At 48.6% G+C, this 17,172-nt stretch overlaps 2 protein-coding genes across 5 annotated transcripts in view; one reads left to right on the top strand and one right to left on the bottom strand.

Annotated features, from left to right (window-relative positions):
• The window catches only part of LOC133413179 (transcription factor IIIB 90 kDa subunit-like), a 46,608-nt gene extending 30,525 nt beyond the window's left edge, over window positions 1-16,083 (bottom strand). For 2 of the 4 annotated variants that reach the window (XM_061697198.1, XM_061697199.1), the window contains exons 1-7: window positions 15,718-16,083; window positions 14,960-15,170; window positions 12,746-12,826; window positions 11,969-12,142; window positions 10,585-10,616; window positions 8,977-9,049; window positions 713-865 (exon numbers count right to left, since the gene is read on the bottom strand). In XM_061697198.1, coding sequence (XP_061553182.1) covers window positions 713-865; window positions 8,977-9,049; window positions 10,585-10,616; window positions 11,969-12,142; window positions 12,746-12,826; window positions 14,960-15,140 — 694 coding nt within the window. In that variant the 5' untranslated portion in view covers window positions 15,141-15,170; window positions 15,718-16,083. The remainder of the gene's footprint in view (window positions 1-712; window positions 866-8,976; window positions 9,050-10,584; window positions 10,617-11,968; window positions 12,143-12,745; window positions 12,827-14,959; window positions 15,171-15,717) is intronic. The other 2 variants (XM_061697200.1, XM_061697202.1) reach the window with 2 other exon arrangements.
• Window positions 2,461-9,706, top strand: LOC133413181 (BTB/POZ domain-containing protein 6-B-like). The gene is made up of 4 exons (XM_061697216.1): window positions 2,461-2,988; window positions 4,926-5,016; window positions 5,109-5,227; window positions 6,792-9,706. The coding sequence occupies exons 1-4, from the start codon at window positions 2,564-2,566 to the stop codon at window positions 7,822-7,824; spliced, it is 1,668 nt and encodes a 555-aa protein (XP_061553200.1). The 5' UTR covers window positions 2,461-2,563; the 3' UTR covers window positions 7,825-9,706.
• Window positions 16,084-17,172: the final 1,089 nt, after the last annotated feature.

Below are 17,172 nucleotides of genomic sequence, written 5' to 3'. Positions count from 1 at the left end.
AAGTTATGACTTTTTCTTGTAAAATCCCCACTCAAAATATGGTTAAATTACAGCTTTATTCTCATCATATCTTCAGTTCTTTGGCTTGATTCCTGTAAAATAACTTCTTTTTTCCATGATAAAATGCAACTTACATATGATAAGAATATATAATTCAAATTCATTCTCTTCAAACTATGACTTTTCTTTTCCAAACATTTCCGGTAGAATTTTGACTTGTAAAACAGCCTTTTCCCCCTAATAAAATGATGATTTTTTTTTCTTCTGATATTTTGAGTTCATACTGATAAAATGAAATGAAGACTTTTTTTCATGATATAGTTAAGCTCTATTCTTGCATAATTACACATTTTTCTTCTCATATTTTTGTCGCGATATTTTAACTTCACTCTCAAAACTATATATTGTGATCTATTTAAGCTCTATTCTTCTTTTTAAAATTCAAATTGCAACTTTTGTATGTTTCTGATATTTGGACTTTACTCTCCAATTCTAAAAAAAGAACAACTTTAGTTTATTGCAATATCTTGACTGGCTCTCATTCAAATCAAGATGTTTTTTCTTTGTTGTTACTTTTTTTGTCTTGTGATATTTTGCTTATCGGCCGGCGTGCTCTCCATAATCTCGTCATCCTGACGCAATAACGGAAGCCATTAAGAGCCCCGATGCGTGAACGTTAACTCGAGGCGGCCGGCGGGCTTCCGGCACTTACCGGCCCCGCAGAGTCCAGAGGGCCTTCGTCCGGTGTGCATCCAGTCCCTCTTCATCCTCTGCACCAGCCTCAAGGCCGTCATGGACACGTCGTGGTTCTTGTCGCCGAACTCCAGCAACTGGGCGAAGCGCGGAATGTAGAGGCACGGGTCTGCTGACACGGGAAGTCCACAAAAAAAAAAAAAACGGATAATAATGGAGTCATAAGAAAATGCAGCACAGCCTTGTAAACGAGAAAATGTGGACCAAAATCCCTCATTTGTTTTTAAGAACCATCCCTTTTGTCTTGCAATATTTGGACTTCATTCTCACCAAATTATGAATTAGAATCATTTTCATTGAAACCACTACTTTTCCCCCATTCTTCCTGAAGCAATTTCAGAGAACAACAAAGCAAGCTTTGATTTCCAATGGCGTATTCCGTTCCAAGACACATCGCCAGCTTCCAGGATGACACTTCCATGACGGAAACGTAGACAACTCATTACCCAAAAAAATCAACCATAAATAAAGCATATCTTGAGAACCTTGCATCATTTGCACAATTGTCACTGTACCAGATTTTCGCACCGTTAGTTTTTTCAAAGTGCTCTAAATTGCGTGATGTCTCTGCACCATTTGCACAATCGACACTGTATCAGCGTGGCCACGTCACCGGCGAGCCTTCATTGCTAAGCGACTCTGCGCAGTGTGTTCTTATGTCCTAAAAGTATGTTTTGTCACAATGGCTGTCGGTCGTCGTACTCGAGCGGCTCCGACTACCGGAGACAAATTCCTTGTGCGTTTCCGACACACTTGGCGAATAAAGATGAGTCCGATTGTGAAATCTCCAGAGGCAATCGCTAGCTCTTCCCATCCATCCGTTTTCAGTACCGCTTATCCTCGCTAGGGTCGCGATCTTTCGATTTTATGTACAAATAGCAATTCAATTCCATTCTATTCTTATTATATTGGTACCCGAGAACCTTTCACTATTTTGTTTCGTAGTATGTGATCACATGCAGCTAACTTTTCCAAAAAATATGTACATGCATTTATTATTACATACAATTTGCGAAGTGTGTGTGGGTTTCTATATTTTTCTTGATGTTTAGGAAGAAGTGCACCTGCACAAATGTATTAGTTAACTTTTGTAGTCACATACAAAATGTTAATAGATCTCCATTCCCTTTTTTATTTTATTGTAATTACGAGGACCTTTCGCGAGTTTGTTGCTTGGCTGTATTTTAGAAACGGAATCATTTTATTTCCACTTTGTCAGTACTTTTTTGCTCTATATGTCCCAGCCTTTAAGTGTTACTGTCATCGTTTAAGTGTGACGTTCAAAGTCAAACAATGTCATTTTCTATTATAAATCATGGATCGTTCCTCTGGCACTAACCCGCGAGGCGGAGGGGGGAGCGCTCGTGCGCGCTTTGTGCGGTGACGCATCCTGCGGAGGTTTCGCTGCGTCTGACGCCAAAGACATGCGTGAATTTGATTGGTCGACGTCGAGGGGAGGAGGGCGGAGGGAAAAGGGGGAAAGAGATCGAGAAGCGGAAAAAAAGGAAAATAAAGGCAATCGGGCCGATGTAAGGAAGTCGGAAGACGGATGAGCAGCTCGGGCTGAGAGAGAAAAAAAACGGAAACAGACGACGAGGAACAAAAAAAAAAAAAAAAAACACAAGTGTTGGCGGAGAAAGACGAAAAAGGAGGAGGAGGAGGAGGAGGAGAAGGATATTTTTAGACGCGCCGCCGACGCCGTTCCGCGATCGGCCGACAGGAAGCGCGGCGTCGCGGCCGAAGCCTCCGGGACAACACTCGCTCCGGGGAGCCGTCACGCCGCTTTCTCTCCCGTGGCTCTCGCGCGCCGATGCCCGCGGCGGACTGTCGGCTGCTCCGTCATGGCCGGATCATGAGGTGCCTGAGCTGCCTGCCGCTGCTGCCCGACGCCATCCGAAAGTCCAAGAAACTCGGCGCGCTCCCGGCGAGACTCCCGCTGCCGTCCTACGACAAGCACAGGAAGATGGCCGCGGAGCTGCGCGCCGCCAACGACGGCACCCCGGCGGTGGCGGACGCCGACAAGGCGGCGACCAAGGAGGCGACGACGGCGACCGTCAGTCGGGCCGCCGCCGCCGCCGCCGCCGCCGGAGGAGAAGCCTGCGCCGCGGCGCCCACCAGCCCGAGCGGCGGCGACCGGCCAACCGCAACCGGCAACAGCAACGACGACGCCGCCGACGCCGACGCCGACGCCGAGCCCCGCAGCTGGCAGGGCAGCCACCCCACGCTCAGGGAGAGGTAACGACCGCGAGCGAACGAACTCGCGATTTGAAGCAATGTGTCCATTTCAATGGCCTGTTCGTTGACTGCATATACTTGTGTACTTCATTGCTCCAACAAAAGACAGAACAAATGATAACTGCTCTTCTATTAGACGGCAGGAAGTCAACACAGTCGTTCATGTATCCACTTTTGCTGACATTTTTGTTTGTTGGTGTGCCGTGAGATTTTTCAATTGTAAAATATGTGCCTTGCCTCCATAAAGGTTGGAAATCACTAAATCTCGTCACATCGTTTATACTGATCAGTCAGGTCAACCCGACATTACAACGTGACAGAAATCATGGCTGCTAACTTACTGTCATTCAATGACTTTCTTTTTAATGAAATGACTTCACCCACACCGAAACATGTTTGTGTGCCACCGCGAGCTTGCTAGGCTACGTAACGTTTTTGTTGCCTGCTTGCGAGCCGCATCGTATTCAAAGTACGTGAACGTCCTCTCCTGACCTGAAACACGCGTTTCCCCCCCATTTTGTTCTTACAAACGCACGCCGCGATCCGTTATTGTCGTCGTCGCCACGGTAACGAGTGTATCCGGTCGCATTTGAGTTGATAAAGCCCACTGATCGTAAAAAACGGGATGCGGTGGTATCGGAATACGAGATTTTATTGCAGTCGTCCGACATAGTGCAATCGCGAAAGAGCAAATTGGTCTCGTCGTCGGATCCGGCGGGCGTTACTACGCGTCGTCTGTCCCACACCGCCGACGTGTTTTTTTTTTTTAAGTAACTGTTGGTGGTCAGATATTTATAGTATTGCATCAAAAGACACGCGACAAGGCTAAAAATAAACTAGCGTCTGGATTCAAATATACTATACACGATGGCGACGCGGAGTCAATGTCTTTGATCGGATCGGCGAATTATAACATTAAAGCCGATCGGCGTAAAATGCCCAATATCGGCCGATACCGATCGGCCCGATCAGATGGGTGGAAAGTCTGATCGAAAGCCACACCAACGCCACGCACCGCTATCGCTTTGGAACGCTGCAATAGCTTCGGTATTGGTCGTCAATTATGCTCAAATTGACTGCTTTGCCGCCCCCAAAAAGTCAAGTATGCCATTTTGTTCTTGCTCGAGAGGTCAAATGATGAGTTTTCAGTAGTAGTGTGCAATACGACAACATTTTGTACACGGTCGCCCGTTTTAATTACTAAGGTTGATACATCATCACATGACCTGTTTCCCCCCCCCCCCCCCCCCCCCCCCCCCCCTTTGATTTGTTAAAAAAAAAAAAGGAAAAGATTTGGTCAAAGTTTATATGTGAATAGATTTGGTTTTGTTTACTTGCAACAGTATACAGTGTCCCTTTTACAGGTAACATTCAAATCCGCACTGTATGATATTGCCAAATGTGTTTAAATCCCAGTAAATGTATTGCATCCAAGCTGGAGCTAGCAGTGCAAACGGGAGCCAAACAAACTGAAGTATGGATCTCATGACAAGAAAATCGGTCAGTATCGATAGCGACATTATCTGAATACCAGATGCTCCGAATCATCGTTTCCGTAGTGGTTCCGACAGTACATTGGAGCATAAATGTCCACCGATTCTACTGCTGTTTAAAGCCACAAAAATAGTCAAAAAACCCAAACATAAAAACATTTGCTAACGCGTGTTTGACTATTTAAAATGAGGTTTAGTGCTTGAATGTTCCATCAATGAGCAATAAAATGTTGTTTTGCCGAAATGGAAAGATTGCGCAATGCCAGTAGTTTTTAGCAGCTTCGTCGGCGGCGCACGTGCGAGTTGTGGTCTCCGGCAGCCCCTTAAGAGCGTTCTCATTTAGGATGGCTCTCCTTGCCCACCTGCCAGGGCATTATTGCTCTGTTGCTTTTCACGTCACTGTCGCTCCGAAAACATTCCGATTAACAAATGTTCCAAACGTAGGAACGCCTTGATGTTCAACAACGAGCTGATGGCCGACGTCCACTTCGTCGTGGGCCCCCCGGGGGGCTGGCGGAAGGTCCCGGCTCACAAGGTAAGGAAAGAAGAAGCGACGACAACGCGTCGGCTCGCTCGTTTCCATTGATCGCCCCTTGACGAGCCGCTGGCGCTCTCGGGTGTCGGCAGTACGTGCTGGCCGTGGGCAGCTCGGTGTTCTGCGCCATGTTCTACGGCGACCTGGCCGAGGAGGAGGCGGACATTCACATCCCGGACGTGGAACCCGCCGCCTTCCTCATCCTGCTCAAGTGAGTCCAGACTGCACTACTTTCTGGTAGGGAACTATAGGGATGATTACAGAGTAAGGAATCAGTCAGCGATGACGGCGGCGTCATTTTTGTCGAAATGAAACTCCTCAACTTGCTTCAGCGTAGTTCCGTGACACCAAAATAGTGGCAGAGCATTTTTCTCTCTCAATGAAACTCCTCAAATCACTTCAACGTCGTTCCTGACAACAAGATGACACCAAAGCACTTTTGGTCTGAATGAAATTCAGCAATTCACTTCAACATAGTTCGTTGACACCAAAGCACCATCTTTGTGAAAATAAAACGCCTCAACTCACGTCAACGTAGTTCCTCGGCACCGAGATGGCAGCGAAGCGCTAGTTTTAGCCAATTGAAACTCCTCGACTGACTTCGACATCGTTGCTGGACACCGAGATGGTGCCGAAGCACTATTTGTGTCTGCCAAATAGCCAACTCGCTCCGCATCGTGTGGGGGCAATCTACATAGCGGACAGTGAGACTTGAGACGCTCCCGATGACTCGTTTCGACCGACCGAGACTCATCCGCGATTGCCGCTCTTTGTTTGCCCCCTCGAGCCGCACGCGCACGCAGGAAAAAAAAAGCCTGACGATTATGTTGCAGAGCAGAAGGTTAAAAATATAATAACCTGCAGTGGCGCAAAGCACGCCGGGAGGCTGCAGCGAGCGGTTCACTCGATGAGAATTGCGATCTGGCGGGAGGACGGCGGGCTTCCCATAATTTGAAGGCAGACGGAATGTCGTAATGCCAAGCGAAGGGGGTCACAAGTTGAAAGATTCTTCAAATGTTTTTTGTAACTACGCGTCGCTACTCGTATCATCACCATTTGAAGGCCAACGGCATCATTGAGTCGCGTTTCCCAAGTCGAAGGCTACTTCGTTCATTTCAGGTTATCGGGAAGCGAGACGGCGACCGCTCGGAACCCTCGAGCGCCTCCTTTTGGGATCGTAAAACTTTGCAATTGAAGGCGGCCGATGTCGTACAGTTCAAAGGCGGTCCTGATCTGAACGATCCTTCCGACGGGACCTCCTCCTTCCGTTTTTCCGAGGATGTCGCTACTTCTCGTCGTGTCCAAAGATTCCCTGTGTGAGAGCTTCAAGTTCCGCGTTGGAAGGCCAATGACATGAACCCTGTCCTTCAAATGCAGATTTCTTTTCCCGTTTTTCCAAGGATTCTTCTGCATCCCAAGATTATTTTCAAGCCTCCCTTTAGGAGACCTTCCTTCAAATTTAGCGTTCAAAGGCGGACAACGTCATAACGCAGTTAGCGGTCCCAATCTTCAAACGTGGACTTTTTCCAGTTTTTGGAGGGGAAGCGACGTCACTCATACGATTCACAACCACACGTATCCCAAGATTCCTTGTGCGCGGAAGTTAAATACGTCACACGAGGTGGCCGCCTCAAATGGTGACAACCGGGACAGACAGACGGTAGACAGTTTACTGTGAAGCTCCTTCGCGGTTCGTCGTGAAGGACTCGAGAGTTGTACGTTCTCTTACGGTCTAGTGTTTTCTGTGAATTAATGCGCTTTCCTCCGCGGCACAGGTACATGTACAGCGACGAGATCGAGCTGGAGGCGGACACGGTGCTGGCCACCCTGTACGCCGCCAAGAAGTACATCGTCCCGGCGCTGGCCCGGGCCTGCGTCGACTTCCTGGAGACCAGCCTGGAGGCCAAGAACGCTTGCGTGCTGCTTTCTCAGAGCCGACTGTTCGAGGAACCCGAGCTGACGCGGCGCTGCTGGGAGGTCATCGACGCTCAGGCCGAGCCGGCCCTGCGGTCCGAGGGGTTTTGCGAAATCGACGCGCCGACGCTGGAGATCATCCTGCGCCGCGAGACGCTCAACGCCAAGGAGGCGGCGGTGTTCGAGGCCGTCACGAGCTGGGCGGCCGCCGAGTGCCGGCGGCGGGGCCTGGGGCCCGGCGCCCGCAACCGGCGGCGAGTCCTGGGCAAGGCGCTCTTCCTGGTGCGCATCCCCACCATGAGCCTGGAGGAGTTCGCCGACGGGGCGGCGCAGTCCGACATCCTGACGCTGGAGGAGACGCGCAACTTGTTCCTGTGGTACACGGCCGCCGACAAGCCCCACGTGGACTTCCCGACGGGCGCCAGGACGGGTCTGGCGCCCCAGAGGTGCCACAGATTCCAGTCTTCCGCCTACCGGAGCAACCAGTGGCGCTACAGAGGGCGCTGCGACAGCATCCAGTTCGCCGTAGACAAGCGGATCTTCGTGGCCGGGCTGAGTTTGTACGGATCGAGCGGCGGCAAGGCCGAGTACGGCGTCCGCATAGAACTCAAGCGGCGGGGCGCCGTGCTGGCCCAGCGCCTCACAAGGTTCGTCTCGGACGGCTCCAGCGGGACCTTCCCGGTGTGGTTCGAGCACCCGGTTCAGATCGAGCCCGATGCCTTCTACACGGCCAGCGCGGTTCTGGACGGCAACGAGCTCAGCTACTTCGGCCAGGAGGGCGTGACGGAGGTGCAGTGCGGCAAGGTCACCTTCCAGTTCCAGTGCTCCTCGGACAGCACCAACGGCACCGGCGTCCAGGGGGGGCAGATCCCAGAGCTCGTCTTCTACGCCTGAACGCCGGACGGACGCCGGGACAACCTGTCGTGTAGCATTGCGACCCTCTTAACAGAGACTCTTCCGGAACGCCCCTTATTTAATTTAAGCTTTTTTTTTTTTTTTTTTTTTTTTATTTAAACACCGCAATAGTACTACTTTCCGTTCTAAAAACAAGCGTGGTCGAGTCGAGGCAACTCCTGGCGATCCGCAAAAGTTGAATGGGGGGCGAGCGCCGACAGACGGGTCGGGAGGCAACTCTACAGTTCGGTCGCCTCCATTTCAACTTTTGCGGAACGCCGTGACCGAGACGACTGAGGAGCTGCACAGGACGAGTACGCTTCTTCCGCAAAAGTTGAATGGAGGCACTGGACTCGTTCGTACAACCAAGAAGAGTCCCTCGCCAAATAAAGTCCAGTTGAAGACCACTTTCACGTCCCAAAATGCAGATTCCAGAACTGTCTTCCAAAAAATTCCATTTTCTTTCCTTACTACCACAACCCCTCCACATTTCTCCACTCATTAGGAATTCTTCATTTTACATGAGAAAATGATAACGTCAACGGACAAATGTAACAAAACCTCCCAACCGATTGAAACCAAATTTCAACAACCAAGAAGAGTCCCGTTGCCCGGATTGAATTTTTCTGGATTGGCGTGACCGAGATGACCGACGAGCTACACGGGCGAGTAGCGTCCTGGGGTTTTGCACTTGAGGACTTGTTCTTGTTTAAAAGCAATCGGTTGCCACAACAGGAGAGAAAAAGTGTTGATGTACCAGGACGATGACATAAAAGTGATCCAAAGTGCACACGTGGATTCGCTTCTGCTTTCTGCGCCGAGTCAAAAACGGTAAACGCTGCAGTTGAACAAGCGCAAGTCCCGTCCACACACCAGAAGCGGGCATGAGTTCTCAAGTGGCGAACGTGAGCTCGAATGAAGTGCTCATAGATTATTGACGCCAAAATGATTTAGGACGTTACGAAAAAGGAAAAATGTCTGAACAGTCACGCAAAATTTACATGTCGTTAGCATCCTAAATCATTCCATTATGCTTTTTAATCATTTCACCTGCTTCCTAAATCAATGACTGAATGTTCTAGTGATTTATCAGCCAACCCCCCACCCCCCGCACGTGCAGCATTGAGAAGAATTAGAAGGTGTGTAGCGCACCTATAGCGGGAGCTTTGATGCAAAGGTCTCTGGAGAGCGCCAAGAAGGTTTTCCCCAAAGTGTACACGTTCACCTGGAAGGGCGACAAAAACGATGACATCGTCACTCAAGCGACACCGTCACAGTAAACCAAAAGCGTGTCACAACCAACCGTGTGATGTCACTCTCGTCCCTGATTGGTTGCAAGAATGTAAACGGGAAGAAGGGCTAGCCAGCGACAATGCTACAAATAAACACCGTTTCATACTTTTGAATAGTTTTTAGCAACAATCCAGTGGGAAAGTCGTGTGCGGGCTTGAAAGAAATACTCTTCCTTCTAAAAGACGACCACATGCTAACATGCTACACGCTAACCCGAGGATCTGTTGACGACAACTGTAGTTAAATCGGCATTCCAGCGTTTAAAGTCCAAACCGGTTAGAAGCGATGCTTCGGATTTTGTAGCGATACGATACCAGAAAAAAAAGGAGGGCGGTATCGCCGATGCCGAGAGATATCGAAACCGTCGTCAATACCGATTCAAAGAAAATGAATATTATGCAGTTGAAGAGAGACGTTCACACATATGCCCCCCCCCCCCCCTCCCCTCTCACTGTCTGACACGAAATAAGACTCAACTTTTCCTGTTTCAGGTCCATTACGATGACCAAAATCATTTCTATTTGCTACAATGGAAGCATTTTGTTTCCGTTTCATTACTTGTCAGATGGTTACATGCAGTGAGAATACTACTATGCTTTTCAAGAATTTGTTTGTGATGTCATTTCTTTGGAAGCTTTGGACATTTATTGATATTTGAGTGATTTAGAGACGGGTGTGGATGCATTTGAACGAGGCGCGCCTGAAACAAATTGCTTCTCCAGTCGCGTCACCGATATATGTGAACATCTGACTTTGAAGAAAGTCACGAAAACAAAATCATCCTCATTATTTTTGACATTTAGCCAATAGAAATTAGGCTTAAGATTAAAACAGGATTCATTTTAGTCTGATTTCATGTCAGACTGAGGAAAAAATGATAGCTTTCTTTTTACATCGTGTATGCAAACATCCGGTTTCAACTCCAGCTCGCGTACACGACTCAATTGCGGATCACGTTTCAGGAAATCGTGTCGAACTCGCGCATCATCACATCACTATTATTTCGCACATTCCACAAGGAAAGGCCATCGGTTCAACGAACGCATACGTTGAACACATTCGCCCTTTCTGAAACGATTGCAACCGCCGTGCAACTTGAAAATGTTCCGACATTCCAAAAGTTCAAACTCTGGAGTCTAAAGTCGAACTCTTCTCAAGTCGGGACACTGCAAAGAAGAGTGTTGTCAGTGGGCATCGTTTTAGCCATGCCGTCGCATGGCTAAAAGGTGGCGACCCCGCTTCTGATCTCCGTCGCCCATCACGTGACCACGTCGCTGATTGAGTCATCGCAGACTAACGACGCGCTTGGAGCGGGCGCGGCCGGCGGGACAGCCGCTCGGACCAAAATACCCGCGCTCCCGCCGGCCGCGCCTCAGAACGCACTCACGCCCACTCAGACATCCAGACGGGCGCAGCGCTCGTCTTTAGTCGCGACACGAGTCGAACGCAGACGTAAATTTGACGTACCTGAAGGATGTCGCTGAGGTCCAGCAACATGTCTGCAGCGCAAGCGTTAAGTCACGACACCGACAACTCGGCATCGCCATCCATCGTTCTGGCGAGCGGTTCACCGTCAAAAACATCCCAAGCTGTGCGCCAAACCTCGTTTACCCTCGAGAACGTCTGAACTCGTTCTCTCGTCAAATATTCGACAACATCGAGAGGGCAGCCAAACTTGGCATACGCGTTCCCTCGGAGGGCCGTCGATGACGATTGTCGACTCGTCTCGTCAAGCCGCTTATCGCGCGACGCGACGCATCGTTTTGAAATCGGCAGCGAGCCCCCACAAAAAATGTTCAACTATTGGTCCAATTATTTGAAAGGGGGATGACTCACAAAATATGCTCGCGACATCAGGTTTTTTGAAATGGAAGACAATTTGCAATTTTGGTGTTTTAGCAAGAAACATGACGTCGACGCACACGGTTTGCTTTGGCGGGCGCCATAAAATGACGCGGAGTTTGACGCCTGTGTTCCGGAACATCTCAAGAGGCCGTCTTCTCGCGTATTTCACTTCCGGAACATCAAGTGTTGCGGTTCTCAAGCTGTTGGCCTGCTACGACATCTCAAACATTTTTGCTCTACAACTTGCAGTCCAGGAAATCTCAAGCGCTCGCTTTCTACAACGCTTAAGGTACTGTACTGTTTACATTCTAGAAGTCATGTATTTGACTTCGAGAACATCAAGTATTTCGATTCTAGAACATCTGAAGCTATTGACCTTCTAAAACATCTCAAATATTTGTCGTTTCATCTCAAGTGTTGTCTTCTGGAACCGCCCGTGTGTTACTTTCCAAATCATCTCAAGCTGTTCCGCAATGATGTTTGACTTTCTGGAACACAGACTGGTTATCGTCAGAACATCTCACGCGGTTGTCTTCTCGAACGCCAATGGTACCGTTGACCTTATGGGAACGCCAACGGCGCTAGTAGGAATTGAGGTAATAAGATTCTTCCCATAAGATCTTGTATCGTAAAACAAGTATTTAACGTCTAGAAAATCTTATGCTGACATTCCAGAAGAAATCATGTACGTTTTTGGACTGCAGAACAACTCGTGTCGATGTCGTTCGACCGTGTTCCGCCGACGTCCGAGACAATGGCCTTCACCAACAAGTGTTGACCTTCTACAACACCTTATGTTGCTATTGTCCAGCTTATCGGGTGTTTAACGTACGCCGAAGGTTTTTCCCCTCGTCGGCGACTTGAACGTCTGACCTTGTAGAACAGCGATTGCCAACCTGTGGTGCCCGGGCTCCCTCTAGTGGTGCGCGAAAAATGGTTTTTAAAAACGTTGCTTAATGCTACAGCGGCCGGTGGCAATTAGGCGCGGGCGTTTGCCAAAGGATACGCGGCGTTCCCTCGGTGCGACACACCAGGTAGATGCAGGCGGCCATGACGTGCGCCGCCTTGCGCCCGCACGTCAGGTGCTTGGCCAGCGCCATCTTGTAGAAGTTGAAGGCCGTGTCCAGGCAGTGCTGGCTGAGCTGGAGCTGGTGGCCCAGGACGCCGATGTGCTGTTTCGCTACAAAACGCACAACACAAATAAATGCCCGCCGCCGCCTTCCATTTCAACTCGACAGACAAAATGAAAACACTCTCAAGGAGCACGAAGACGACGCTAGCGCTGACCTAGCCGCGCGCTGTAAGCGCAACCTTCTGATGTCGCTCACTAGGCCACGCCCCTTAAAGGCACACATCAACACACTAATACTACCCAACTTAAGTTCATTACGTTCTCTGATTGTTTTGAATATTATGTTTATTTATGATTATAATGAAGGGAATTTTTTTGATGCCGTTTGGTGATGTACGAAGGTAGTGCTGTGGCTCTCCTTGCCCACATGCAGGGGCATGACAGTCGCTCTATTTCTTTTCACATCACTTCTGCAAAATGTCCATTTTCAAATTAAATTTGGACTCGTAACACAAAGTACAAAAAAATTCAATCGACCAAGTGGACACTTAGTTCATAACTGTAAAAATGAATACGTTGGGGCACTCAAATGTCAAAGAATGACGGAATGAACTATTTTTTTTCCATTGACAGCCAATATTCAACCAATGAGAAGCGAGAAGAAAGTCCAGAGTGGAAAAGAGCCAATAAGAATAAATGTTAGCGTCGCACCTTTGTGCAGCGTCTGCGCTCGCGACTCTTTGCCCGCGTGGGCCAGATGACCGTCGCCGAACGACGGAAGCTTGGCGCCGCCTGCAAACACACACACGCACACGCAAAAAACAACAGTTGAGCACCTCCCAAACACAACAAAGGTGGACATTTGATGCGAAAACTGATAAAGGCCGTGATGTGACGTCATCGGGACTGAAGAGGCAAACCAGGGGGAGCTCACGGGAAATTCGGTGACACGGCAGCGCCCTCTTGCGGACTTTCAGTCCACTACAACAACACGCAAAATACAAGCCACGTGGACGCTGGAGGTCAAAGTTCGGAGTTAACGAACGATGAGGGACAAACAACTGACTGACGTCAAGACGAAGTCGTCCTGGTTGTCAATCAATCAATCAATCAATCAATCAATCAATATTCGCGCTCAGCCGCAAGGCGCTAGCTAGCGTCCATCCTCGAGAACGTCTCGTGTTGCCCGTCCGCAACATCGTCTGTCCTTCTCCAAGAACTTCTAAAACAGCTCACTTATATTCCACAACTTCTGCAACATCTTGTCTTTCATTAGGAACATTTAGTCTTGGCCTTCTAGAACAATTCTTGTCTTTTAGAGCTCTTCCTGCTTACCTTCTAGTACAACTTGGATCTCGCTACTAAACGGAGAGTGGTTCTCAAAGTACTTCCTAAAAAAGTACAAAATTCTTCTGCAAGTACCAACGAGGTTCAATTCTAAGAAGTAGATTTCATACTATTGTAAGGCACTGGAACAAACGGACCGTTTGAAGATGAACACGTCCGCTTTAATACAGGAAAGTAAAAATTAATGTAATTAAAACATTAATTCATTTAATAAAAAAATAAAAAAACGGTAAACGCACAACAGTGAGAAAGTTCCGTCCTCAAAAAGGCCCAGCAGAGGATGTACTTCCTGCGGCTTCTGAGAAAGCACGGCCTGCCACCGGAGCTGCTGAGACGGTTCTACACAGCGGTCATCGAATCGGTCCTGTGTTCTTCCATCACAGTCTGGTTCGGTGCCGCTACAAAAAAGGACAAACTCCGACTGCAACGGACAATCAAAACTGCTGAAAGGATTGTCGGTAACCCCCTACCCACCATTGAGGACTTGCACGCTGCCAGAACTAAGACAAGGGCGTGCAAAATCCTCTCGGACCGTCTGCACCCCGGTCACCGGCTCTTCCGGCTCCTTCCCTCAGGTAGGCGCTACCGATCAACGCTAACTCGAACGAGTAGGCATTCCGACAGCTTCTTCCCTCTTGCGATCAACTTCTTAAACACCTAACCTATAATTCAATGACAACAAGCTGGCAATTTTTTGACTTGAGTGCGTTGTCACATTTCTGTGGGGCCAATTATTTATTACTTGTGCACTCACTGTAGTTGTCTCGCCATGCTGCACTATTTGCATATACTGGCCACTCATGCCAGAGTAGCATCTGCTCCATTTGCACACTGATTGAGGAGTATCTGTAACATTTGCACAACCGACATTGTCCCAGATGATCGCACTACTCGTCACTTTAAACCGCATCCACTCCCTTTGGCGCCCTTTGCACAATGGTCATTGCACCGGACTATTGCAATATTAGTCGTTCGAACTGCTCTAAGTGCTAGAGGACTCTGCATCTTTTTGCACAATTGTTTTTTGTCAATGTCTTTATGTCCCCAAAGTGTTCTGTAAATTGACTGTTTGTTGTACTAGAGCGGCTCCAACTACCGGAGACAAATTCCTTGTGTGTTTTGGACATACTTGGCAAATAAAGATGATTCTGATTCTGATTCTGATTCTGATTTTTAGCAGAGGCAAACGCGTCCACTTGAGAACCCCTTGTGTGACAATTGATCATTTCGGGGCTTCTGACCTCCTTGAACCTCGAGAATGTCGCGTGTTTTTCTTCTGGAACTATCGCCCACAGAAAACTAGCGTGACAAGATCGCTAGTCTTTTGATTATTTCCAAGAACTTCTCGTTTCGATCGATGACTATTCGCCTTCTCAGCTTGCATTTAGCTCGACTGAAGTATTTCGTTACTAGTGCGGCTCTTCGAGAACACCTCCTTTAAAAAAAACCATTTTCAATTCAGAAACGTTGGTTTCCTGCAATGTTTTACAAGGACGCGACAGTAAAGCGAACATCAAGAGAACGCGATGCGACGTTCCGCACGAAGTTGCGAACTTTTTTTTCGCTCCAGGTTCCGACCTTCTGAGGATACAAACTGTCCAACGGCGAGCGACCCTCCTCCTCCCGACTCCACGAACTCCACCTCGGACACGATGATGTTGTCCTCCAGCACGGACCCGCAGGCCGTGCAGACGGCGTCTCCGCGGGCGTGGTCCACGTCCACGTCGGAACTCCCGCAGTTCTTGCACGTCCGGCTCATCTCGGCGGCTCAACGGGGGGCGCTCTCGCGCTAGACACAAAAAGTAGGTCGTTTTTTTCAAATTCCAAAAATACATTTTTCATTTCAAGGCCACGGAGGTCGCAAAGTGACATTTTCGGTGGTTAACTTCTTTTTACACTTGTACATATTACATTTGTCATTCAGGAAGAACAGAATCAGAACCAGGAATTCGTCATATTTAGGACGTCGTGCGAAATAAGCGTATTATTTTTGCTATTCATTTCCACAGCAGTGCTAAAATGTCATTTGAATTCCTTTCTCTGATCAACGTGACGTCACGCGACAGCCCAGGAAGACACAACGTCATTCCTTGTTACTCGAACGTCGTAACCGACCGGGGACACCGTTAACGCGTTAGCTGTTGAAAACGTGGGTTTTGTCGCTCCGTGCTGACGTCACGGAGCCGCTGAGGGTTAGGTCGGCTTTCCCGTGACGGCTCATCAAGTTCGCATTAGCGAGACGTTGACATTTCCACGAGACTTGGGAAGGAATTCGCCAATTGGAAGCGGCCAACACGGAAGCCCCAACACTCGAGCGCCGACCGACGTCGGGCTACCTCCGTTAGCCGGCTAGCTACGTGGCACCGCCGCCGTCCGCTCTTCGTTCTCCGGCCGGGCGTCGCTTCGGCGAGCCGAGGAAAGCCCACGAGGACACGCGCGAATCGCAATGGAGCCGGTCGGCCGCCGTTGATGAGACGGCGCGCACGTGCACGCTACCTGCCTCCAACTCGCGTGGATGAGTGACGTGCGCGTGCACGCTGCCGCCCCTTCCCTCAAAAAAAAAAGAAAAAAAAACCTTGCGTGGGGGGCGTATGTGTTTGGAGTAAAAGCGGGCCTGGTTAAATTCGGTTTTCCCAAAGACAAAACCAACCCCCCCCTCAAAAAAAAACAAAAAAAACACTTTGTTTCTACACGCGCACTCTGCAGGACGATACCAAGTGCAGCTGTTGCAGGGGTGCCAGAATCCGCTCAAGTTTACGACTTCCACGCTCGGAGCTCACAAAAACTTCAATCAAAGCTCGTTGCCTTTCTTTGAGCTAGTTTGCTGTTTCAAAGTGGCGACGTGGGTTTCCGCGTGACGCGCATGGAACCTCCCGCTCGTCAAATACATCAAAGTTATTTCAAAAACAGTCCAACCGACTTGAACAAATGTCATTTGAATACATGAAAAGACGGCATCGTCAATGTGCCCATGTTGGAATATATTTGTATTTATTATCATCGACCGCAAAATGATACAGGATTAACAGAGGTGTGAATGTCCATCCATCCCTTCTCCTCACGCGGGTCGCTGGACCCCTGGAGCCTTGGAGACCTGGAACGCTGGACCCCTGGAGCCTTGGAGACCTGGAACGCTGGACCCCTGGAGCCTTGGAGACCTGGAACGCTGGACCCCTGGAGCCTTGGAGACCTGGAACGCTGGACCCCTGGAGCTTTGGAGACCTGGAACGCTGGACCCCTGGAGCCTTGGAGACCTGGAACGCTGGACCCCTGGAGCCCTGGAGCCCACCCCAGCCATCATTGGGCAGGAGGCGCCGCTTCAGGTTTTCAGGTATTTTTTAAAAGGAGCAAATCCATTACGGCATATTTACTACACATTTGCCACATGCTCTAAATGGTTGAAAACATGTATCATTGATTGATGTTGACTTTTTTTTTTTTTTTTTTCAATCAACTTTAAGAAATTCTTAGTTTTAATATTCATAAACATACTTAGCACATTTGCTTCCTAAATACTGATTTACATTTTCAAAAACATGTCCTCGATCGCCCACAAGAAATTTGACATTCATCAAAACATATTTAACTAGTAAAACGTTTTTTTAATCGACCTTGATGAATATATAATTCATTAATACATAACGTTCAATTAAATTGAAGTGTCCAGAAATAATTTTTTGGGATCACCTGGAACAAATTATGGATACATACTTGCATTAGAAATATTATATTTTAAACAATAATTTTAAAAATGGTCTAGTCATGGTAATCAACCACAAGAAACAGTCATT

This window comes from Phycodurus eques, chromosome 14 (genome assembly GCF_024500275.1).
Source record: "Phycodurus eques isolate BA_2022a chromosome 14, UOR_Pequ_1.1, whole genome shotgun sequence".
In the NCBI taxonomy this organism is placed as follows: Eukaryota; Metazoa; Chordata; class Actinopteri; order Syngnathiformes; family Syngnathidae; genus Phycodurus; species Phycodurus eques.
Note: the sequence above shows the minus strand (reverse complement) of the source record. Positions and strands in the feature narration are given on the sequence as shown.

Bases quoted from the DNA above. Each gene is read 5' to 3' on its own strand.
- LOC133413181 (XM_061697216.1), top strand. From the start codon at position 2,564: ATGCCCGCGGCGGACTGTCGGCTGCTCCGTCATGGCCGGATCATGAGG. The intron at 2,989-4,925 runs GTAACGACCGCG...TTCCAAACGTAG, and splicing joins CACCCCACGCTCAGGGAGAG to GAACGCCTTGATGTTCAACA. The intron at 5,017-5,108 runs GTAAGGAAAGAA...GGGTGTCGGCAG, and splicing joins GGAAGGTCCCGGCTCACAAG to TACGTGCTGGCCGTGGGCAG.